The 25,408-nt window shown below is 39.8% G+C and overlaps 2 protein-coding genes across 12 annotated transcripts in view; one reads left to right on the top strand and one right to left on the bottom strand.

The window, feature by feature from the left end:
• Nucleotides 1-25,408, bottom strand: part of PPHLN1 (periphilin 1) — a 146,253-nt gene that overhangs the window by 120,061 nt on the left and 784 nt on the right. For 6 of the 11 annotated variants that reach the window (XM_074403094.1, XM_074403096.1, XM_074403098.1 and 3 more), the window contains exons 2-3: nt 18,575-18,617; nt 15,551-15,642 (exon numbers count right to left, since the gene is read on the bottom strand). In XM_074403094.1, the coding sequence (XP_074259195.1) occupies nt 15,551-15,642; nt 18,575 (93 nt within the window). In that variant the 5' untranslated portion in view covers nt 18,576-18,617. Of the gene's footprint in view, nt 1-15,550; nt 15,643-18,574; nt 18,618-25,187; nt 25,368-25,408 lie in introns of those variants that run through there. The other 5 variants (XM_003926661.4, XM_003926664.4, XM_010337388.3 and 2 more) reach the window with 2 other exon arrangements.
• Nucleotides 2,657-2,917, top strand: LOC120365078 (high mobility group nucleosome-binding domain-containing protein 4-like; the record flags this gene model as incomplete). The annotated part of the gene is made up of 1 exon (XM_039472467.1): nt 2,657-2,917. A coding segment is annotated over one exon (261 nt), but the record flags the coding sequence as incomplete, so codon positions are not given.

The raw sequence follows: 25,408 nt of genomic DNA, 5'->3' as shown, positions 1-25,408 counted from the left end.
TTTGGGAGGCCGAGGCAGGTGGATCAAGAGGCCAAGAGATCAAGACCATCCTGGTCAACATGGTGAAACCCCGTCTCGACTAAAAATACAAAAAATCAGCTGGGCATGGTGGCACGTGCCTGTAATTCCAGCTACTCAGGAGGCTGAGGCAGAAATGCCTGAACCCAGGAGGCGGAGGTTGCGGTGAGCCAAGATCGCGCCATTGCACTCCAGCCTGGGTAACAAGAGCAAAACTCCGTCTCAAAAAAAAAAAGGTCAACGGGTATATGAAAAGGTGCTTGAATCAGTAACCATAGGAAAACTGCAAATTAAAACCACTATGAGATACCCCCGTCACACCCTTAAGGATGGCTATAGACAGAAAGACAACAGATAACAAATGTTGGTGACGGTGTGAAGGAAAGAGAACCCTAATACACTGTTGGTGGGAATATAGATTAGTACAGCCCTTAAAGAAAACAGCATGAAAATTCCTAGAGAAAGTAAAAATAAAACTACCACATGACACAGTAATTCCTCTTCTGGGTATACTGTATATCTAAAGGAGATGAAATCACCACCTGTTGAAGATATTCACATTTCCATGTTCATCGCAGCATTATTCACAGTTGCCAACTTTAGAAACAACTTAAATGCCCATGGAAAATAAATGGACCAAGAAAATCTGGCATATAAATATATTAGTGGATTATTCATCCTTATAAAGAAAGGGAGATATTGCCATTTACGACACATGGATGTACCCAAAGGACATTATGCTAAATGAAATAAGCTAGATACACACACACAAAAAAAAAATTGCATGATCTCATTTATATGTAGAATTAAAAAAAAAGAGTTCAGCCAGGCGCGGTGGCTCAAGCCTGTAATCCCAGCACTTTGGGAGGCCGAGGCGGGTTGATCATAAGGTCAAGAGATCGAGACCATCCTGGTCAACATGGTGAAACCCCGTCTCTACTAAAAATACAAAAAAGTAGCTGGGCATGGTGGCGCGTGCCTGTAATCCCAGCTACTCAGGAGGCTGAGGCAGGAGAATTGCCTGAACCCAGGAGGCGGAGGTTGCGGTGAGCCAAGATCGCGCCATTGCACTCCAGCCTGGGTAACAAGAGCGAAACTCCGTCTCAAAAAAAAAAAAAAAGAGTTCAAATACACAGAGATAAAGGATAAAACTGGTACCATCGGTAGGGGAAGAAATGGGGAGATGTAAGTCAAGGAATACAAAACAGTTAAGTAGGATGAACAAGTCTAGAGATCTAATGTACAATATGAGGACCAAAATTAGTAAAATGGTATTGCATTGGAAATTTTTGGGAAATATACAAATGTTAGGTGTTCTTATCACACAATAAGGTAACTATGTGGGATGATGAATATGTTTGTCTCCTTCACTACAGTAACCACCGTACTATGAATATGCATCCATGTGCATCTGCATTTATATGTATCCCATAACATCATGCTGTAAATCTCAAATATACACAATAAAATTTATGTTAAAAATAAGTAAATCAAAATAAAAAATGCAAAGAAAGAGAAAAAAATACCTTGAAAAACAATAGCACCGTAACATACAAACCAGAAATAAAAATTATGATTTATAAAGAATGTCTTAGAAGGTTAACAGGGTCATTTTCAATTAATCAAAAAATAAATTCAATGGAGTTGAAACATTTCTATTATTTCAAATACAGGTATTTCAAATCTTGAATTTGTATATAAAACCTCAATTTACTTAAATGAAAGTTACCAGGAGAAAGAAAATACAATCTATTTAAAAAATAAAAATAAAAATCTCAATTTACTCAATCAACATCAATTTTTACAGCTTCTGTTTATTATTTAAAATATCTACATATTAATGTAGATACTGATTTATGCATCTACATGTTAATGATTATCCTTATTAAAAAGATCAGAGGTCTTCTCTCTCTCAAGGTCGGTGCTGGCCCTGCCCACACCTAGGGCTCTGGTGCTGCCAGGACCGCAGCTGGGGTTCCCGTGCCCCTCGGACGCCCATGAGACTCTGACATCTTTCCAGGGGCAGCGTGAGGAAGACAGACGCACCCACCAGGACGTCTTAAGCCGCCTGCCAACACTGCTGCCACCCTGCCCAAGAGAAAGGCAAAAGGAGATGCTGGCCGGGCGCGGAGGCTCAAGCCTGTAATCCCAGCACTTTGGGAGGTCGAGGCGGGTGGATCACGAGGTCAAGAGATCAAGACCAACCTGGTCAACATGGTGAAACCCCGTCTCTACTAAAAATACAAAAAATTAGCTGGGCATGGTGGCACGTGCCTGTAATCCCAGCTACTCAGGAGGCTGAGGCAGGAGAATTGCCTGAACCCAGGAGGCAGAGGTTGCGGTGAGCCGAGATCGTGCCATTGCACTCCAGCCTGGGTAACAAGAGCGAAACTCCGTCTCAAAAAAAAAAAAGAGATCGAGACCAACCTGGTCAACATGGTGAAACCCCGTCTCTACTAAAAATATAAAAAATTAGCTGGGCATGGTGGCACGTGCCTGTGGTCCCAGCTACTCAGGAAGCTGAGGCGGAAGAATCGCTAGAACCCAGGAGGCGGAGATTGCAGTGAGCTGAGATGGCGCCATTGCACTCCAGCCTGGCGACAGAGCATGACTCCATCTCAAAAAAAAAAAAAAAAAAAAAAAAAAAGGAGATGCTAAAGGTGATAAAGCAAAAGTGAAGGATGAGCCACAGAGGAGATCAGCGCAGTTGTCTGCTAAACCAGCCCCTCCAAAACCGGAGCCCAGGCCTAAAAAGGCCCCTGCAAAGAAGGAAGAGAAGCTGGCCAAAGGGAGAAAAGGGAAAGCAGATGCTGGCAAGGATGGGAACAACCCTGCAGAAAACCGAGATGCCTCCACACTCCAGTCACAGAAAGCGGAAGGCACTAGGGATGCCAAGTGAAATGGACAGTTTTGACAGTTCTGTTTTTACAGTAACTCTACTGTTTGAAATACTATATTTTTAAATCAAGTTTTATAAAACTGTAGAAGTTTGGCTCTCTTTTTTAAGTTATGTTGTTAGCACACAGGATACTTCATTGTTGTCTTTTGTGGAAAGGGCAAATACAATAGGGTGTACCTCAGAAATGGAATTAAAATAGGAGAAAATAAGATTTTCCATCCCAGTTTTTGAAGATTGTTCTTGATTCCCAGGAGAGATTCTCTGACATTCCCATGTCGGCCACTTGCCCACAGAAGCCTTACAGCGTAGGGAAGCAAAACTTCACATCTTCTTCCCCGATGCCATCAGCATAGACTTAACTTCCTTAAACAAAGAGTCTTGATGTAGCCTTGGCAGTCCGAAAATCAACTGTATTAGGTAACAAAACTCAGGCTCTCCGGTGATGACATCGAAATGGTGTCACTCGAAAGAGCCAAGATGCCTGTTTCTGGTTTGTGGATTCATCCTGCAGGTTTTACTTTATTTCCTCCATATCAAAGTGGGCCTGTGAAAAGTTCATACATGCCTCATGTGAAGTGTCCACCCTCTCTGAATATCTTTCTCGTTCAGAGCAGCAACAAAATACATTGTTAACTTTTACAGTGACTTTCGGAGGAGGGGAGTTTGGAAATTGTAATATGTTGACTATTTCCTGCTGAAAATAAATGTTTTTAAAAAGTATAATACAAAGCTGAATACTAGTTTGTTTGTGGGGAGATCCTTTTCTACCCAAAGTCATAAATACATTCTTTACTGCCTCGTAGAAGTTTTATAGTTTTTTCTTTCATATTTGTCTTCAGTCTGCCCTGAACTGCTTTTTTGTGAAAATTAAGAGTTAGAAATTCAATTTAATATTTTTCATATGGCAAAGTGGTTGTCTCAGCACTGTTTACTGAAAAGTTCATCCTTTCTCCAGTGATTTGTAATACTGCCTCTTTTTCATAAATTAAGGGTTTGTATACATGTTTGAGTATTTTGATGGTTTCTATTCTGACTCATGTCAATTTGTCTTATCTTGTAGCAGTACAATACAGTCTTGATTATTACAACTTTAGAAAAAGGTCTTGATAAAAACCAAGATGCCTCCACATTTTGTCATAATTTTAACCAATCTCACCTCTGTCTCCAGTATCACCACAAATTTTTTCTTCCTTGGAGTGTCTTAGCTATTCTAAGTCATCTGCTCTTCTATGTAACTTCTAGAAGTAGATCAACAAGTTATAAATCAAACAAACCCAAGAACGTTTAAATTTTGATTGGATTTGTATTGAATGTATAGATTACTTTGGTAAGCCATGGGATCTTTACAATATTGTCTTCCAATCCATGAATATGGTACAGCTGTCCATTTACTTAGGCCTTTGACATACCTTTCAATAAAGTTTATAATTTTCTCCATTTAAAAAAAAAAAAGGCCGGGCACGGTGGCTCAAGCCTGTAATCCCAGCACTTTGGGAGGCCGAGGACGGTAGATCACGAGGTCGAGAGATCGAGACCATCCTGGTCAACATAGTGAAACCCCGTCTCTACTAAAAATACAAAAAACTAGCTGGGCATGGTGGTGCGTGCCTGTAATCCCAGCTACTTAAGAGGCTGAGGCAGGAGAATTGCCTGAGCCCAGGAGGCAGAGGTTGCGGTGAGCCGAGATCGCGCCATTGCACTCCAGCCTGGGTAACGAGAGCGAAACTCCGTCTCAAAAAAAAAAAAAAAAAAAAAATCAGAATTTTCTGTGGATGTTACTAGAATTTCCAAAAAATATGCATAGAATTTACTGGATTTGCTACTCCAAAGTTAGTATTAATGGTATGGTCAGATCAAAATTAAAAACTTTAAGTAGCTCATTTTAAAAAAAAAAGTCTGTCTATTAATAATTTATCTAATCTGGCAGGATATTAAAAAAATTTGCACATAAATTTAAATACTTTTTTTGGAAAGTTATACTTCAATGAAATCTAATCTTTCAAATCTGTCATTATCTTAGGGGTGACGTCTCACCCCTAAGGTTACTACTGCAAGAGAACCTCTAAGCGTGTGTAATAAGAATTCTTCAGTTTGCATATGCAGATGAGAATCTGGTCAGAATAAAATATCTAGTTTTCCAATTTAGAAATCTGAATGATTTTGTTAGAAAATAATCAGCTTAAGGCCGGGCACGGTGGCTCAAGCCTGTAATCCCAGCACTTTGGGAGGCCGAGGCAAGTGGATCACGAGGTCAAGAGATCGAGACCATCCTGGTCAACATAGTGAAAGCCCGTCTCTACTAAAAATACAAAAAATTAGCTGGGCATGGTGGCGCGTGCCTGTAATCCCAGCTACTCAGGAGGCCGAGACAGGAGAATTGCCTGAGCCCAGGAGGCGGAGGTTGCGGTGAGCCGAGATCGCGCCATTGCACTCCAGCCTGGGTAACAAGAGCGAAACTCCATCTCAAAAAAAAAAATAATAATCAGCTTAGCCGGGCGCAGTGGCTCAAGCCTGTAATCCCAGCACTTTGGGAGGCCGAGGCGGGTGGATCACGAGGTCAAGAGATCGAGACCATCCTGGTCAACATGGTGAAACCCCGTTTCTATTAAAAGTCCAAAACATTAGCTGGGCATGGTGGTGCGTGCCTGTAGTCCCAGCTACTGAGGAGGCTGAGCCAGGAGAATTGCCTGAACCCAGGAGGTGGAGGTTGCAGTGAGCCGAGATCGTGCCATTGCACTCCAGCCTGGGTAACAAGGGCGAAACTCCGTCTCAAAAAAAATAAAAGAAAAGAATCAGGTTTTTTTTTTGTTTTTTTTTTAAAGACAAAGTCTCAGCCGGGCGCGGTGGCTCAAGCCTGTAATCCCAGCACTTTGGGAGGCTGAGGCAGGTGGATCACGAGGTCGAGAGATCGAGACCATCCTGGTCAACATGGTGAAACCCCGTCTCTACTAAAAATACAAAAAAAAAAAAAAATTAGCTGGGCATGGTGGCACGTGCCTGTAATCCCAGCTACTCAGGAGGCTGAGGCAGGAGAATTGCCTGAACCCAGGAGGCGGAGGTTGTGGTAAGCCGAGATCGCGCCATTGCACTCCAGCCTGGGTAACAAGAGCGAAACTCTGTCTCAAAAAAAAAAAAAAAAAAAAAAGACGAAGTCTCACTGTAGTGCCCAGGCTGGAGTGCAGTGGCACAATCTCGGCTCACTGCAACCTCTGCCTCCTGGGTTCAAGCAATTCTCTGCCTCAGCCTCCCAAGCAGCTGGGATTACAGGCACCCGCCACCACGCCCAACTAATTTTTGTATTTTTAGTAGAGACAGGGTTTCATCATGTTGGCCAGGCTGGTCTTGAACTCCTGACCTTGTGATCCACCTGCCTAGGCCTCCCAAAGTGCTGGGATTACAGGCATGAGCCACCACACCTGGCCTCAGCTACTTCTTCCTTTGCTATACATTCCAATATAACTATCTGTTATGGGAAATACTTTCATTTTAGTAAGTAAAAGCACCAAGTTGATGGTTTGTATTTGATTTGATATGAAAATCTATACCAAATTGTTCACACTGGTTGGACACAGCTCACACCTGTAACTGCAGCACTTTTTGGGGCTGAGGCGTGCAGATCAGCTTGAGGCCAGGAATTTGAGACCAGCCTGGCTAACACGGTAAAACCCTTTCTCTACTAAAAATATACAAAATCAGACAGGTGTGGTGAAACACAGCTGTAATCCCAGCTACTTGGGAGGCTGAGGTACAAGAACTGCCTGAACCTGGGAGTCAGAGGTTACAGTGAGCTGAGATTGTGCCACTGTACTCCAGCCTGGGCAGCAGAGCAAGACACTGCCTCAAAAAGTAAATATATAAATAAATTCCACACTGATATTAAATCTCATAATCAACTAGGTAAAAATTACGTGGATTACCATGTTCCTTTAAAAATATTTCTTTTCCAGGGGCCGGGCGCGGTGGCTCAAGCCTGTAATCCCAGCACTTTGGGAGGCCAAGGCGGGTGGATCACGAGGTCGAGAGATCGAGACCATCCTGGTCAACATGGTGAAACCCCGTCTCTACTAAAAATACAAAAAACTAGCTGGGCGTGGTGGCGCATGCCTGTAATCCCAGCTACTCAGGAGGCTGAGGCAGGAGAATTGCCTGAACCCAGGAGGCGGAGGTTGCGGTGAGCCGAGATCGCGCCATTGCACTCCAGCCTGGGTAACGAGAGCAAAACTCCATCGCAAAAAAAAAAAAAAAAAAAAAAATTTCTTTTCCAATATATTAAAATTTACTCATTTTAACAGAAAATCATTTAATTTAAAATGAAAGTACTAATATAAATGTATTAAACCCAACCCCCCAAACATTCTTATCTTCTAGTGACACATACTGAAATACTTATTGACATTTGAAGTGTAGTATCACGATGTACTTCAAAATAATCTAGCTGATAATTGATTTCTCCTTTGGGAGTTTATTACATTAATGTCTATTATTATATGCTTGATTTTCCCCCTTATAAAACATCACAACAACTAAAACACACTAATCCACCAAAGAAGTAAGTAAATACAATGGTATAAGTAAATAATCAACACCATTACATCACAATCAACTTACAACGCAAATGTAAGCCGACAGAAACCTTACTGGTCTTATTTACTGCTCTATTCCCAGCACCAGGAACACTATCAGACACACAGTAAACACCATATCCATAATATATATTATACCCTGCTATCTCAATTTTATTTTACTTCTGGCATCACATTTTTATATACAGAAAAGTACCATACAAACCATATCTAACTAAAATATTCTATTATACAGGTTGGTAGGCTTTTGCTTTCATAAGCTTGTGATTTCCTAACTCTGATCTCTATAGTCTATGACACCCATTTCCATTGTAGCACTTGTTGATTTATTTCATTCACTGATTTTTCAATGAAATATTGGTGTTTCTAAGTCTTTCCAATGTCTTTTGGTGACAATGGGTCAAAAAGATGAAAACTGGTACTGATGCAGAGAGCTAAGACATGTTATTAGAGAATGTAGCCAAAAACTGATCACATTTCTTCCAAAAATGGTGACAAGAAGAAGGAAGTATAACACCTCCTAGAGCAACTCTCCCCAAGGGAACCTTACTAAATCAAACGCAACAAATAAACACTTTTTTTTTACATTTCATATATGTAATTTTCCCATTAAAAAAAACTACTAAAAAATTACACTTCAGCCGGGCGCGGTGGCTCAAGCCTGTAATCCCAGCACTTTGGGAGGCCGAGGCGGGTGGATCACGAGGTCAAGAGATCGAGACCATCCCGGTCAACATGGTGAAACCCCGTTTCTACTAAAAATACTAAAAATTAGCTGGGCATGGTGGCGTGTGCCTGTAATCCCAGCTGCTCAGGAGGCTGAGGCAGAAGAATTGCCTGAACCCAGGAGGCGGAGGTTGCAGTGAGCCAAGATCATGCCATTGCACTCCAGCCTGGGCAACAAGAGCGAAACTCCGTCTCAAAAATAAATAAATAAATAAATAAAAAATAAATAAAATAAAATTAGACTTCAGCTAATAATAGGTATGCTTGAGTAGTTAATGGGAAGGATACTGTTGTCCACAATTTAAAATGTATTCAAAAACTAAATGGATTAATAGGATGAATAAATACATGATAAATCAAGGTTAGTAAAATGTTAATAGCTGAATCTAAATGGTAAATGTATATGAATGGTCACTAGTATATGAATGGTCATTATGAAATTCTTTTGACTGCTGTATGTTTGAAAACTTTCATAATAAAATACTCGGAGTTGTACTTACATGGGAAAATTTACATGAACACTGATGACTGTATAAAACAATAATAAAATGTGGGGCATAAAAGTTTATAATGCCCAGAATATAAACTGCTTGTGCTCTGATCCTAATTTCCAAACTTTAGAACTTTTAAAAATTCTGAAACTGGAACTTCTCTCCCAATTTCAAATGAGCCAATGGAAAAATCAACATTTGATGCTGCAGCTTCATTAAAATGTTCCATATTACCTATCTGTTACCCAACAGGCTAAGAAGTTTGACCCCTGTAACTGGAAGTTTACATGTATTTAAAAGCCATTCTGGGAGGGCATGGTGCCTCATGCCTGTAATCCCAACAACTTGGGAGGCCAAGGTGAGATGATCACTTAAGCCCAGGAGTCTGAGGCTGCAGTGAGCTAGGACTGCTCTACTGCACTTCGGCTGGGTGACAGACCAAGACCCTGTGTGTATGTACGAATGAATGAATGAATGAATGATGAATGCCATTTTGCCATAAAATTTGATAAAGATTAAGAAATCAGATAACTGCCGGGCGCGGTGGCTCAAGCCTGTAATCCCAGCACTTTGGGAGGCCGAGGCGGGTGGATCACGAGGTCGAGATATCGAGACCATCCTGGTCAACATGGTGAAACCCCGTCTCTACTAAAAGTGCAAAAAATTAGCTGGGCATGGTGGCGCGTGCCTGTAATCCCAGCTACTCAGGAGGCTGAGGCAGGAGAATTGCCTGAGCCCAGGAGGTGGAGGTTGCGGTGAGCCGAGATCGCGCCATTGCACTCCAGCCTGGGTAACAAGAGCGAAACTCCGTCTCAAAAAAAAAAAAGAAGAAGAAATCAGATAACTAAGCTCACAGAAATTATAGGTTTAAAGACAGAAAGCATGCTTTAAAAACAAGAGCTTTGGCCGGGCGTGGTAGCTCACGCCTGTAATCCTACCACTTCCGCAGGCTGAGGTGAGTGGATCACCTGAGGTCAGGAGTTCAAAACCAGCCTGGCCATCATGGTGAAACCCCATCTTAATTAAAAAAAAAGAAAGAAAGAAAGAAAAGAAAAAAACAAGAGCTTTAGCCGGGCACAGTGGCTCATGCCTGTAATCCCAGCACTTTGGAGGCTGAGGCAGGCAGATCACAAGGTCAGGAGTTCAAAAACAGCCTGGCCAATATGGTGAAACCCCATCTCTAGGAAAAATACAAAAATTAGCCAGGCATGGTAGCGTACGGCTGTAGTCCCAGCTACTCGGGAGGCTGAGGCAGGAGAATTGCTTGAACCTAGGAGGCAGAGGTTGCAGTGAGCCAAGATTCTGCCACTGCACTCCAGCCTGGGTGACAGAGTGATAATCCATCTCAAAAAAAAAAAAAAAAAAAACCAAGAGCTTCACAGGTATCTAGAAGTGTAGATATTCTGTGATGACTGATTTCCTTCCTACAGAAGAAGCATATATATTTATATACAGTCTCTATAGTACACATCTGTGAACTTTAGTCTTCAATGCACCTATTCAAGTTTAAGGCCAAATAAAAATTTCTGTGAAAGCCCCTTAAAAAAGTGACTTGCTATTTACCCAAAGAATTTAAAAGAGTACCATGAAGTGCTAAACTAATGACTGATACATTTGTTAAGCTGTACACTGAGGTTAAGATTGCTGAAAACTCAAATTAAGTACAATTTAACATTAAAACCAAAGTATATCAGTGTTCAATTGTCTTTTCAGGTTTATCAAGGCTAGACACTCAGGAAACAGCTGCTCTTATCAATGAGGTCATTCTACTACAGGTACCTTTCCAATAGTCACCACTTCACGTTTCACTTTATATCACATCTAGTAGTTCCTCAAATACATTGCTTTTGTATCAGAACTGATCATTAATGGGGCAAAGGGTATAGTAAGATAAAAAGGGAGAGGCTGGGCGCAGTGGCTCATGGCTATAATCCCAGCACTTTGGAAGGCTGACGCAGGTGGATCACCGGAGTTTAGGAGCTCGAAACTAGCCTGGTCAACATGGTGAAACCCTGACTCTACTAAAAATACAAAAATTAGCTGGGCGTGGTGGCAAGAACCTGTAATCCCAGCTACTCAGGGAGGCTGAGGTAGCAGAATCACTTGAACCTGGGAGGCAGAGGTTACAATGAGCTGAGATCGCTCCACTGCACTTCAGCCTGGGCAACAGAGAGAGACTCTGTCTCAAAAAAAAAAAAAAAAAAGAAAGAAAGACATAAAGAAAAAGAAGAAACGGGACAGAAATGCAGTAATAGAATGTTACCTTCCAATATTCCAGCCAATAGCGACAGTGGGTTATCAACTTAACTGCTTTTATATTTTGAAAAAAATAATCTGTCTTTTCAAAACTTTTAAGGTATGACATACATACAAAACAGTGTACAAATCACAAATTTTGATAAATTTTCACAAGATGTAAGATAAATTTTCACCCAGATTAAGAAAGAGAATATTCCCAACACAGCAAAATCATTTATTATGTAGTCTCCCAGTCACTACTACAGAAACCACTTTCCAATCTAGTTTCTCCTGTTTTGGAATGTCACATAAAATAAAACATGCAGAATAAACTTCTCATGACTGACTTATTTAATACTATGCTTGTGAAGTTTATCCACATTGTTGCACCTGGCAGTAACCTATTTAGTCTCACTGCTGTATTTTTTTTTTTTTAATTTCTGATTTGGGTTTTTTTTTTTTTTTTTTTTTTAAGCAATGAATTATCAACTTTACTGTTGGACATCTGGTTTGTTGCCAGTTTGAAGCTCTTACAAATAATGCTGCTTCTACACTTTCTCATACATCAATATGATATGGTAATATGGTTTTTTAAATAACATTAGATTCTCTAAGCAAATATTCTTAAACATTTCTTTTTTTGAGACAGGATCTCCTTCTGTTGCCCAGACTTGAGCACAGTGGCACAAAACACGGTTCACTGCAGCCTCAACTTCTTGGGCTGAAGCAATCCTCCTGCCTCAGCCTCCCAACTTAGTAGGACTACAGGCATGCACCATCATGCATGAGTAATTTTTTAAATTTTTTTGTAGAGACAGGGTCTCCTTTGTTGCCCAGGCTGGTCTCAAACTCCTGGTAACAGTTACTTTAACCCAAAGATTCAGTGGGTCCACTAAATCAGATGTGAATATAAAATTACTTTTTTAACTAACTTTAGATAACAACATAAGAACAACAGCTGTATCTATGACTTTGTTACCAACAAAAATCACAGATAATTCTATATAATGTTACAGCTAGCAACATGATAGGTATTGCAAAATATCATTCATAACACTCATGGCTACTTTGAAATTACAGCAATGAAACCCCCACCACTAGCTTTTGATATTTAATGACCTATTAAAGAAATATCTCTATTACTATATCACAAATTTGGTGTTTAATAGTTTGATAATTATTATCAAATGTAAGTGTACTTAGTTCTGGGCATTTTATTTATAGGTTTAAAAATGTTATTCTGAGAAGAGATCCATAGGCTTCACCAGACTGCTAAAGGGATTCATCACACACAGAATAAGGTTAAAAATCTATGCTTTATTTAACTAAGATGTAGGTGTAACACAGAAGGCATAGGGGATAACTTTCAAGAGCCATGTAAGGAGTATAACATATTGAGGGAAAGAAGAGGCTTTAAATTACTAATCAAATTAAGGTCAAGTTCACCAGGAAAAAAAAAAATGTACCTAACTTGGGAAGGAGGGATATGGAAATACAGAAAGAAGGATTTGTGTAAACTAGGAGAGGCTGACTAGGGGAACAAAAAGACCAATCTAATGGAATTGAAGAAAAAGGAGAGGAATGAACCTGTACAAGGTCTAGGCAGGTCCTGTCCTCTCAAAAAGAAAAATACAATCTAAGCCCCCATGAGGAATCAAGCAGCCAGATAACTTAAGGAAGTAAGATTTACCATTAGGCATTTAAGGGACGGCTGAATACATCTAGTCTGATTTTAAGGACAACTGTGTTATAAAACATATCTCCCTAACTGCTTGCTACTGATAAAATTATTTTATGAGGGATAAGAAGCCTCTGTTTCATATTTACACAAGTAGATAGTATTAAATGAAAATGTTTGGTTTTGTTTAGATTTCTCCACAATGTACTGATTCATTGAAGCCTTCCATCACCTGTTATGTTGACCTCAACTCCTGTCACTATCAATGACTTCAATCTTCACATACATCTGTATTTTTAAAATTCTGCATGTAAGAATCACTTGAACTTTTAAATACTGAGGTCCACATCACACCCACAGAGATGATAAGTTAATTATCTAAGATGGGGCCCATATAGTGGTACTGAAGAGCTCTCTAGGAAATTTTAATGTACAGCAAGGATTGAGAGCTTCTAATCTAAACCACAAATCCAAAGTCTATCCTAAGAGTTTCTTTGCTCTCAACTCCAATAACTTACACTAGCTCTCTATTCTCACTGTTACACACTGAACTTCACTCAAAACTGTTGCATCTTGGCAACCCCACACTCTAAAATATCAATTGTCTATTGTTCTGCCACACTAAAGCCTTTCCCATATCACACAGTGTATTAATTTAGTAATTCTCTGGGTCAGCACCTTCAATATCCTCATCTCCCTGGGTCCACTACTCCTCTTAAAATCTAAAATCGATACAATAACCTGCTTTCCCAGGCTCCAAAGTAATAAAGCACATGATCCTACAGACTGGTGCCCAGTTGATGGCATAACCATACAGAAAATTCTTTTTAAGTATCTTCAAAACACAGAATTTAAAATTCCTAACAGGGCTGAGCGTGGTGGCTGATGCCTGTAATCCCAGCACTTTGGGAGGCCAAAGCAGATAGATCACTTCAGGCCAGGAGTTTGAGACCAATCTGGCCAAACATGGAAAAACCCTGTCTTTGCTAAAAATACAAAAAATGTTGGTGGGTACAGTGGCAGTGTCTCATGCCTGTAATCCCAGCACTTTGGGAGGCCAAGATGGGCAGATTACTTGAGGTCAGGAGTTTGAGATCAGCCTGGCAAACATGTTGAAACCCTGTCTCTACTAAAAATACAAAAATATAGTGGGGGGCACCTGTAATCCCAGTTACTTGGGAGGCTGAGGCAAGAGAATCATTTGAACCTGGGAGGTGGAGGTTGCAATGAGCCAAGATCACGCCACTGCACTCCAGACTGGGTGACAAGAGTGAAACTCCACGAAAAGAAAGAGGGGAGAGGGGGAGGGGGAAGGGGAGGAGACTGGGTGGGGGAGGGGAGGGGTGAGGGGGAGGGGAGAGGGGGGAGGGGAAGGGAGGAGAGGAGAAGAGAGGGGAGGAGAGGGGAGGAGAGGGGAGGAGAGGGGAGGAGAGGGGAGGAGAGGAGAGGAAAATAAAAGAAATGAGAAAAGAAAAGAAAGGAAAAAATTCCCAATAGGATAGATTCTTGGCAGAGGGGTGGATGGGAGAGGGGAGATAAAGAAAAAAGTCCAGCCAGGAGCGGTGGCTCACGCCTGTAATCCAAGCACTCTGGAGGCCAAGGCAGGGGGATCACCTGAGGTTGGGAGTTCAAGACCAACCTGACCAACATGGTGAAACCTTGTCTTTAAAAAAAAAAAAAGAAAGAAAAGAAAAGAAAGAAAAGTCATCCCTTTTCCTATCCCTGTATTTCCTTGTCAGATTTACCTACAGGTAAACTACAGAATAACCTTATCAAGTAAAAAATATAAATAAAAATATTGGATTTTGATTAAAAGCATACCGTCTACAACTTCACCTGGAAAGAAATCACATATAGTAATCATTAAGTCTGGCCATCCTGACTTAATAGTGGGCATCTTTATTTTTTCCACCTTAAATCATTTTAAATCATCGCCAACCTGGGCTGTAATCTATGACAACAACAAACCTAAAGATGATATCACCCATCTAAGTGGGTTATAGTCTTAAATAATATGTAAGTAAAAAATAACTAATGTAGAAATAAATATTTGTGGCTTTTGAAGGTACATAATGAAACCATATTTATATACCATCACCACAACCTCAGTCCCTTGGTGCTTAGAAAGGGTCTGTGCAAAAGTTTAAGTTAGCTTCCTGATCTTTCCCAAACGCTCCTTTAGACCTCCATAGGGGATGATGGGAAGTCAGTACACATATTCATTCAAATAAATATTGAGCTTCTATTACCTGACAAGTACTAGATGTAACACTAGAAATAGTAAACAAAACAGCAAGCTCTTTGGGCTTAGAAAATGGTTGGCTCAAAATTCCCAATTCCCAGAGCAACAAAGAGACAAGAAGTAGGACAACACACCAGAAGCTGCCTGCCTGTCTGCCCCAGAGCCTCCAGGCATTCTTACTCACCAGCCAGACTACCTGATCCCAGAACAGCACACCTGCAGGAATCCTAACTAGGGATATTAACATGTTTCACTCTAGGAAGAGAGTTCTCCTCTCTTAAAATGAAAGCCTATTTTTAGAATTTCATATATTCAATTTGTAACATATTAGGGAATATAGAAAAAAAATAGTTAACAGCCAATAGCAGGAGCAGGTACTCAAATACTTCTTTGTTAACTCATGGTATAATCTTTATAAAATCTGTAATTTTGTTCACCAATTAAATTCAGTATAAATCCTTCAGTTTAGAAATTTAAACAAGAAATACAAATAATAAGTTTTCTACTTAAATGTCTTTATTTTCGAACTTTTAAAAGATAAGCTTGACCTCTTTCGCAATCTACACTGGTAAATTTCTGACAATGAAAATTTTGTTAACAGGCCTAGCATTGGTGTATCAAATGAACTTAGACACTAGGTTTTTGAATTGTTCAATATGTAGGAATAATGCTTACACTGGGATGACTTCGAGGAGATGCTCGTTCTCTCGGAAGTCTTTCATATTCATATCGTCCCTCAGACCACATTTCATCTCTTCTGTAAGCCACTAAAGAAAAAAAGAAACCAAAGAATTATGGTTTTTATGTTACTAGAAAAGTAATAGAAAAGGAAGGAATAAATGATTACTTTCCAACACAAATATTTTCTAGAGATCTTAAGGGGAAAAAATGTGACCAAAAGAAAAAATATTTCTTCCAAACAATTTTGAGATTTTCTTAAAAAAAAAAAAAAAATACAGAAAGCCCTATATTCCTTCTTAGGCAAGACTATTTCAAGCTTCAAACAGGGATAGGCACAGTGGCTCACGCCTGTAATCCCAGCACTTTGGGAGGCCAAGGCAGGTGGATCACTTGAGGTCAGGAGTTCGAAACCAGCCTGTCCAACATGGCAAAACCCCGTCTTTAAATAAAATAAAATTAAAATTAAAAATCTTCAAATAGATTGCTGCCACCAATTATGAGAGGAAAACCCATAATACTTAGGACCACAAATAATTCTTCATTCTCCTATAGTAGAAATAGAAACGACTCATTTTAATGAATAGTTTAAATGGCTGATCAGCAAAGGTATTCCTATTTCCTGGTGAATAGTTTGTATAAATAACATTAGTTTTTTGCTTTTCTACAGTCTTCATTTAATATATATGTTCTCTCTCTCTGTTAAATAATGTGTTTTTAACTGAAAAAGTGTTAAATGAACAATCCTGCACAAAAACACTCAACAGCTCCTGAAAGAAAACACTCCTGATTTTTTTTAATGCTATTAAATTTATTTCAATTGCAAAGGCATCCTCACAAAACGTGAAATTAAAATAAAAGTTCTGTCACATTTTTCAGGTTTGGGATTCAGAAAAGGGAGGTGGAAGGGTGTATTCTTTTCATAAATGCTTCCTACTTTGAGAGCTGACATATTCCGGGTAGAGAGCAAATAAAGTGTTATAGAATCCAAAGGTATATAGACACAAGAAGAGATGAAAATAGCGACTAAACAGAAAAAAGACAACGTAAACAAGGCAAACGAGAAGATGAGAATAGGATACACAAGGATACCATTTATATGAAATGGCAATACTATAGATCAGAATTTGGCAAATTTTTCTGCAAAGGATTGGACAAATATTTTCAGCCTTGTAGGTCACAGATCTCTCTTACAACTACTCAAATCTCCAGCCACAGGCAATATACACAAATGTATGAGTGTGTAAATTTTATTTACAAAGACAGGCTAGCTGCTTGGAGAGAGTAGACTGACAACTTCTGGAATGAATGACTAATGGTTAACAGGGAAGAACCAGGAGAAAGTGAAGTAATCATGGAGCAGGTTCTAAGGCAGTAACTGTGAACCATCCTCATGTACACACAGAAGCACCATGAGCAAGAAGTGAAAATGGTCCAGGTGGTAAGTTAGGGCCTTTCAGCACATAGAAAGTAGGCCACAGATACGTTAAGAAGAAATATACCTCAAAAAAGACTTAATGTCAAAAGATTTCTGATGGCTCCTTATAATGCAATACCAAGGGAGGAGGAAACAAATTGCTATTGCATTTTGGCAGTAAAGAACACCTACAGAATTCTAATGGTTCGGTTAGTTTAGGTTAAAGAAAAAAAAGGCTGGAAGAAGGGTACAATATTTTTTTGATGCTATTATAGCAAAGCGACCAATTTTCTCTGTAAAAACATACCTATAATATTTTCTAATACAAACAGACCCAATTAATGAATTAATATTAGCCAAAGATGCCTAGGAAATCTTACTTTAAATTAGAAATAAAACTTTTTCTCAAAACACACATTCAAGAGAAAAAACTTAGCTCTTAACATTATGCATGAATAAAACTGAATTATCTGTCTCCAGTTAGACCTCATTTAATAATGTGTAATTCCAAGCAACCAGTCTCTTAGGTGCAAGAATTAATGGAAGCTTCAAAGGCAAGTAAATTGTCAACATTACTCCTCCTCCGCCATGTTTACTGAATCCACTCAATGTTTCAGTGTAAAGAATTTGATTTTATCCTTTTTAAGATACAGCACAGAGCAATAGTAACAGCAATGAATTAAAGTCAAATCAAAGGGGAGAAAAAGTCAATAGGTATACCCAGAAGAAAAATGGGACATATGAGCAAACAGCTCACAAAAAAATACAAATGGCTCTTCAAATCTTTTGAAAAGATAGTCAACCTCCTTCAAAATCAAGATGAAAACCAAAACTATATTGGCATGCTAATTTTCATCCAAAAGCTCTGCAAACATCCAACTGCAGTGATGAAATTAAGGAAAGCAACATTTACATATGTTAATAAAGGAAGTATAATTGGTACAGATTGGGAAGAATTTGGCAATATTTTTTAAAATTTTAAGTACACATGCTTTGACCTGGTAATTCTACTTCTAGGTATACTTGTACACTTGCATAGCAAAGATTGAAAAGAACTTAAAATATTCAGTAAGAGGGCACAAAGTAAATTGCTGAACGTTCATACAAAGGAATATTTTGCAAACCATTTCAAAGAAAAGTAATCGCAGTAATAATATGAAAAGACTGCCAAGATACACTGCTAAGCAAAGCACAGTAAAAGGGCCAGGTATGAATACATATGCAGACTACTCCTGGGGGTAACATCAAGAGAATGTAACAGCAATTGCCTCTGGGGAGAATCAGGTAGTTGGGCAGAGGATGAATATTTTACTGCATAATGTATATATACTATTACGTATTACAAAAATGTGTAACTGTTTTTTAAGTTCCTGAAAAAAATCATTCAATAAGCATACATGTCAAATGATGGTAAAAATGATAAATATAAATTAACATACTAAAGGAGAATGTAAATAAAAATAAGATTTTGTAATAAATGAGAAAAATAAACAGTAAGAGTTCTAAAATACTATGTAGTTTAATACTGAAATACTGAAATTTACTGGTGTCTCACAAAAATGTAACAATAACTACTATACTAAATACTACTATACTATACTTACTTGAGTCCTTTTAGGAATCAAATTTAACGTTTTCAACAATTTCCTGTAAGGGGGGGAAATACAGAAATAAAGATTTGTGTCTGTATAAACCAACCAATATAGAAATAATTAAACCTTCATTAATTATGTAAACAGAACTGTCAAGCCAAAGTCCCTTCAAACACACTCTCGAAAATGGAAGAATTTTGCTTTTTTTGAGACAGAGTCTTGCTTTGTTGCCAAGCTGGAGTGCAGTGACACAATCTCAACTCGCTGCTACCTCTGACTCCCTGGTTCAAGCTATTCTCTTGCCTAAGCCTACCGAGTAGCTGGGATTACAGGCATGCACCACCACCAAGCCCAACTTATTTTTGTATTTTTAGTAGAGACAAGGTTTCACCCTGTTAACCAGAATGGAAAAATAGAAGATATTATTTTGGCCACCAGAGGCCACCCAAGTCTCATAAGAACAAAATAATAAGAGACTTCTACTCCTAGAATTCTAGTCTAGAATTTTGCCAGTTGAGAGGTGGGCAGATCATCGTATCTTTATGTCTGATAAGACTGTACTAGATGTTTAAGGTTGTTTGTAGTTGTTACTGTAAATGCTGGCTTTGAAATATCTCCATAGTTTAGTATGATGAAAATTACCATTTCCTACAGTAATTAGAAGACAGAATACATTAATATCACCTTAAATTCAAATAGAAACTTATAGCTTTCTTTTTCTTTTCTTTTTTATTTCCTTTAAACAGGGTCTCAGTTGCCCAGGCAGGAATGCAGTGGGTCAAACACACCTCACTGTAGCCTTGATCTCCTGGTCTCAAGCAATTCTCCCCACTCAGCTGCCTTAGTAGCTAGAACCACAGGCATACCATCACACCTAGCTAATTTTATTTTTTGCCAAGTTGTAGTCTTAGCATGTTGTCCCCAGGCTAGAACCCTGTAATTTTCAAAGGATTTAAAAATAGCTTATAAGTACAGAAAGCTTCCTGATTAGTGGCATATGTTGTTTATGACATTATCCAGGCTTAGGAAACTGACCAATCAGTTACATTTACACAAAGCTGTTCAGACTCCCAGTGAGTGATCATGCTACCTGCCACACCATCACTAAGTCTATTCATATCAGTGGAATCTCAATGGTACTCCAGAAAAGTTATCTAAACCAAAAGGATATGCCAAATGAAGAATACAACAGAAAAAAACAGAAGGACCCTCTACATCACAATTAGGCAGAAAATCGAATTAAAACTCAGTTTGGAGAACACAAGCTTCATTTAGAAGTGTGCTAATAACTGGTACCAGATTATAAAAATCTCACTCTCTTATGCCACATTCAATGAAGACAGTATGTTTAATATACCAGCATGGGATATCGAATTCCAGGAAGAAAATCAGCCTTTCTTAGAGCACTCCATTAGCCTGCCAAACCACAGTTATGTTAACCAACTAAGGGCTGAGAGGATATGGAGGACTTGCACTCTAAGCTAAAGTGTCACAGAAATTGAGAAAATAGGCCGGGCGCAGTGGCTCATGCCTGTCATCCTAGCACTTTGGGAGGCCGAGGTGGGTGGATCACCTGAGGTCAGGAGTTCAAGACCAGCCTGGCCATCATGGTGAAACCCCATCTTTAAAAAAAAAAAAAAAAAAAAAAAAAGGCCGGGCGCGGTGGCTCAAGCCTGTAATCCCAGCACTTTGGGAGGCTGAGGCGGGTGGATCACGAGGTCAAGAGATCAAGACCATCCTGGTCAACATAGTGAAACCCCGTCTCTACTAAAAATACAAAAAATTAGCTGGACATGGTGGCGTGTGCCTGTAATCCCAGCTACTCAGGAGGCTGAGGCAGGAGAATTGCCTGAACCCACGAGGCAGAGGTTGCGGTGAGCCGAGATCGCGCCATTGCACTCCAGCCTGGGTAACAAGAGCGAAACTCTGTCTCAAAAAAATAAAAAAAAGAAAGAAAGAAAGAAATTGAGAAAATAAAGTCACAGGCAATATCCTTCTGTCAAACCATTAACACTCTGAACCAAAGTCAAGGAAATAGATCTGTTTTTTCATTTTATCCAAACTGGTTATAGCAGCAACTTAGGCTACAGTAACTCTGCATTCCAATCTAGTCCGCTTCCATTATTAAATACATTCAGGATAGCTTCCCCTCCTCCCCAAACTCATTCCTTCACTTTTTATATTCATTCAACAACTATTGATAGCCAACTATGGTTACTGAAAAAGTCACATTTGATCTCAAACTTTACATCAACATAGGTCTTTGCATTGGTAATTCCCTGCACAAAATGTTCTCCAAATATCTGTGGAATTAACTTTCTCACCCTTTAATGTTACCTTCTTAACATCACTCAACTACCAGATCCCCCCAATCGTGCTATTTTTAATTAGCACTAATTAGCAATTATTTACTAATTAATAATTAATACTAATCTATATTAAAGTACACTATATAGTATCTTAAATAATTAATGCTAATAATAAAAAGCAGGGATGTCTCTTTGCTCATTGATGAATATTAAGCTCCTATAACAATTTGCACCCTGTGCTCAGTATTCAGAGTGAATAGTCCAATTTTTCTACTAGAAAATATTTGAAAATTCCAGACAACTAAACATAAATTTTAGAAGATAGTTAAGGTCTTTGAAAAAAAATTAACTGATGCCAACTAAAATGACTAAAACAGAGCAAGGTATTAAATTCAGCATTGTTCAATGCTTAGGGAGAGATAAATGCAGGCAGTGGTAATCAAGAAAGCCTTTTAAAAAGCTGTTCTTCCCCAGGTTATCTGCAGGACTAACTTTCTCACCCTTTCAATGTCACCTTCTTTTTTTTTTTTTTTTTTTTTTTTTTTTTTTTTTTTTTTGAGATGGAGTTTTGCTCTTGTTACCCAGGCTGGAGTGCAATGGCGTGATCTCGGCTCACTGCAACCTCTGCCTCCTGGGTTCAAGCAATTCTCCTGCCTCAGCCTCCTGAGTAGCTGGGATTACAGGCACGTGCCACCATGCCCAGCTCATTTTTTGTATTTTTAGTAGAGACGGGGTTTCACATGTTGACCAGGATGGTCTCGATCTCTCGACCTCATGATCCACCCGCCTCGGCCTCCCAAAGTGCTGGGATTACAGGCTTGAGCCACCGCGCCCGGCCTCAATGTCACCTTCTTAATGTCAAATTTATTTTTTTTTAATGCTTTCCCCCCCCCCCCCCCCAAGAAACAGGGTTTCATCATCTTGACCAGGCTGGTCTCAAACTCCTGACCTCGTGATCCACCGGCCTCGACCTCTCAAAGTACTGGGATTACAAGCGTGACCCACCGCACCTGGTTCTCAATGTCAAATTTAAATAGAATCTTCAAATAGATGGTTTAAATGTAGATGAACCATAATGAATAGCAGAATCCAAGAAAAGGCAAAGGTTTAGAGAAGACAAAAAGTGCCTGAGAAAGAAGACGGAACTGACCAGAGCAAAAGATTCACATTTCAAGAGTGAGAAATAAATCTACACAGGTGTTCTACAAGCATTCATTTCCTCCCTTAAGTGCAAGAATTTGTGCAATAAACTTTCAAAACATGTAAACCCCTTACTGACACAATCCTAATGAAGGAGAAATTATCTCTCACATTCCAGATAAAAATATGCAAGCTCTGAAAAGCTCAAATCCCAGAACCAAATGTAAGTCAGACTCCGGCTTACATGACTTAAAACCCAGCCCTTTCCACCATTATCATATAGCTTCATAACAGACACATGCAACGGTACAAAGAACAGATTCAAGGGCAAGAAGTGGTACAAAAGCAAATATCAGACAAGCTGCTCACCAAAGGCTCTTAAGTCTGGGAATAAGGTGAGGGGCAAAAATGTCATTCCAAAGATTAATCTGGCAATATACAAGGTGGATTAGAGAAAGAGGCTGGAGGCAAGAAAACCATTGATTGCTTCCATCATGACCCATATAACTTAGCCCTTTTAAAGTACGGCCATGCCTGGGCACAGTGGCTCACTATAATCCCAGCACTTTGAGAAGCAGGTGGATCATGTGAGGTCAGGAGTTCAAGACCAGCCTGGCCTACATGGTGAAACCCCATCTCTACTAAAAATACAAAAATTAGCTAGGCATGGTGGATGGTGCCTGTAATCCCAGCTACTCAGGGGGCTGAGGCAGGAGAATTGCTTGAACCCAGGAAGCAGAGGGTTAAAGTCTTAACCAGTCAGCCTCCTTCCAATGAGCTGAGATTGCACCACTGCACTCCAGCCGGTGCTACAGAGGAAAACTCCATCTCAAAATAAAGTACTGCATTCTTGGCTCGTGCCTGTAATCCCAGCTCTTTGGAAGGCTGAGCCAAGAGGATCATTTGAGGTTGGGAGTTCAAGAGCAGTATGGCCAACACAGTGAAACCCCGTCTCCACTAAAAAAATACACCAAAATTAACCAGGCATGATGGCATATGCCTGTAATCCCAGCTATTTAGGAAGCTGAGGCGGGAGAATCCGTTGAACCTGGGAGACGGAAGTTGCAGTGAGCCATGGTTGTGCCACTGCACTCCAGCCTGGGTGAGAGCAAGACGTCTCAAAAAATAGAAATAAAAAATATAGGCTGGTCGCAGTGGCCCATGTCTGTAATCCTAGCACTTTGGGAGGCCAAGGTGGGTGGATTACCTGAGGTCAGGAGTTCAAGACCAGCCTGGCCATCATGGTAAAACCCCATCTTAAGTTAAAAAAATAAAATAAAATAAAATAAAATAAAATAAAATATATATATATATATATAATACATCCTTTACTAGTGTCACAAGTCACTTAACTTCCCAATGCTTTAAGGATACTTCTTTTACAAGCCCAACTGTACTGCACCAAACTTAGGAGACCCCTAATTGTCCATAATTGATCAATTAACTGAAATTACACCAGTAAACAAAAATGCCAGATGTCTGCCTACATATAATATTTATAAATCTGAATCTTATTTCACATATGGATGGAAGTTAAAGTCTTACCCGGTCAACCTCTTTCCAGTGTTTCACCCTCCATTTTACCGTAAAAAAGGATACTCAATCAACTGTTAATGCATACTCAAAATGTGAAGTTTCCAGTACCAAGAATCCAAATGGCCGGGCACGGTGGCTCAAGCCTGTAATCCCAGCACTTTGGGAGGCCGAGGCGGGTGGATCACGAGGTCGAGAGATCGAGACCATCCTGGTCAACATGGTGAAACCCCGTCTCTACTAAAAATACAAAAAATCAACTGGGCATGGTGGCTCGTGCCTGTAATCCCAGCTACTCAGGAGGCTGAGGCAGGAGAATTGCCTGAACCCAGGAGGCGGAGGTTGCGGTGAGCCGAGATCGCGCCATTGCACTCCAGCCTGGGTAACGAGCGAAACTCTGTCTCAAAAAAAAAAAAGAATCCAAATGGCTTATTAACCATAATAAATCCAAACTTCTATCTTCCATATGCCTCCTTCTGTCATCTTATCTAACCTTGCATTGTCTCCAAAAGCATACAATTATGCCAGTCTCCTTATGGTACCACAGAGTAACATACACTACTATGGAAATGTTTACTTTCCAAACTGGATACCTTTTTCCATTCTCTCATTTAAATCCGATAGCCCATCAAAGCCCAACTCAAAAGCTGTTATTCTCCACAAAGTCCATTATATAAACCATACAAGACTTAAAACAGATTCCAAACTAGTGACTGATAAGCCACATGTGACTTGTGTTTGACCCATTTTTTTTTCAGTAAAATTCCTTTCGACTGACAATATTTATAAACTTGGAGATGATGCTTTTTTAAAAATGGTATTTCCAACTTTTTTTGAAAAAATTAGATGTTCTGGCAAAACTGGGATCATCTTCTCATATAGCCACAATCACCTGTAGCTGAGTGGCAGGTGACCCCTTCTACGGGGTAATTACTCATTAACTGCCTGATCTGAGACCACACCTTCAGCACCTGAAATCACTCAAGAAACACGTCTTACAAGCCAAGAACTGTATTAGATACTGGAGTTACAAAGATAAACAAGACAAACAGTCCCTCACACACAGCCTCGCTTAGGGACGGCAAAGAAACAAGCCATTAGGATACATGTGATAAACGCCGTGAGGGACGTGCAGGGCAGCTATGAGTATGTGGCAAGGATACCTAACTCTATGGAAGTTAGGGAATACCCCTCAAGTAAAGTGACACCTAAATTCGGATCTTTAGCAGAAGTTATCCAGAAAAAGGTAGGAGGGAACAGGGAGTTCAAATGTCCCAAAGAGAGAAAAGAGACTTTGTGAAGATACTGAGGGAAGAAAGTCCTCTGAGGAACTGAAATCAGTTCAACACGGCTAGAGCCATGCCCAACTTTAAATGCAGGGTCAGAGAAAGGGTACAACTGAAATGGCTGGCAGGAAAAGTACGTGTTATTAATAGTTAAGGTTAGGAGTTGAAAGAGAATTTCGCCAAAACAGTTGAAAATGTAAAATAGTTAAGGCAGGAAATAGAGGTTTCAGAAGGAACAGATGGCGGGAGTTGAGGCGTTAAATGGGTAAGAAACGAAAAAGCAGTGATGGCCTAAATCGAGAGGAAACACAAAGCAGATGGGAGGAGACGACAGCACAGAAGACCAAAGGAGCTTACATGTTGGGCGGTAACCAAAGATAACAGGAACGTGAAGCATGGTAAGTCTGGCTGGCCACTAGTTTGCTGAGAGAATTCGTCCAGCGGTCCCCTATCGGCCACGGAGGCATTCTGGCCTAACAAAATTCAGCTGCGCCCAGGATGGATTGCACTTCCGTCTCTCCAGAAGATCTCGACTTCACTCTGGATTGACTGGAGGGCTCCAGGAGAGGCTACTAGTA

The sequence above is a fragment of the Saimiri boliviensis genome, chromosome 7 (genome assembly GCF_048565385.1).
Source record: "Saimiri boliviensis isolate mSaiBol1 chromosome 7, mSaiBol1.pri, whole genome shotgun sequence".
Taxonomy (NCBI): domain Eukaryota; kingdom Metazoa; phylum Chordata; class Mammalia; order Primates; family Cebidae; genus Saimiri; species Saimiri boliviensis.
This window is presented reverse-complemented; position numbering and strand designations above follow the sequence as displayed.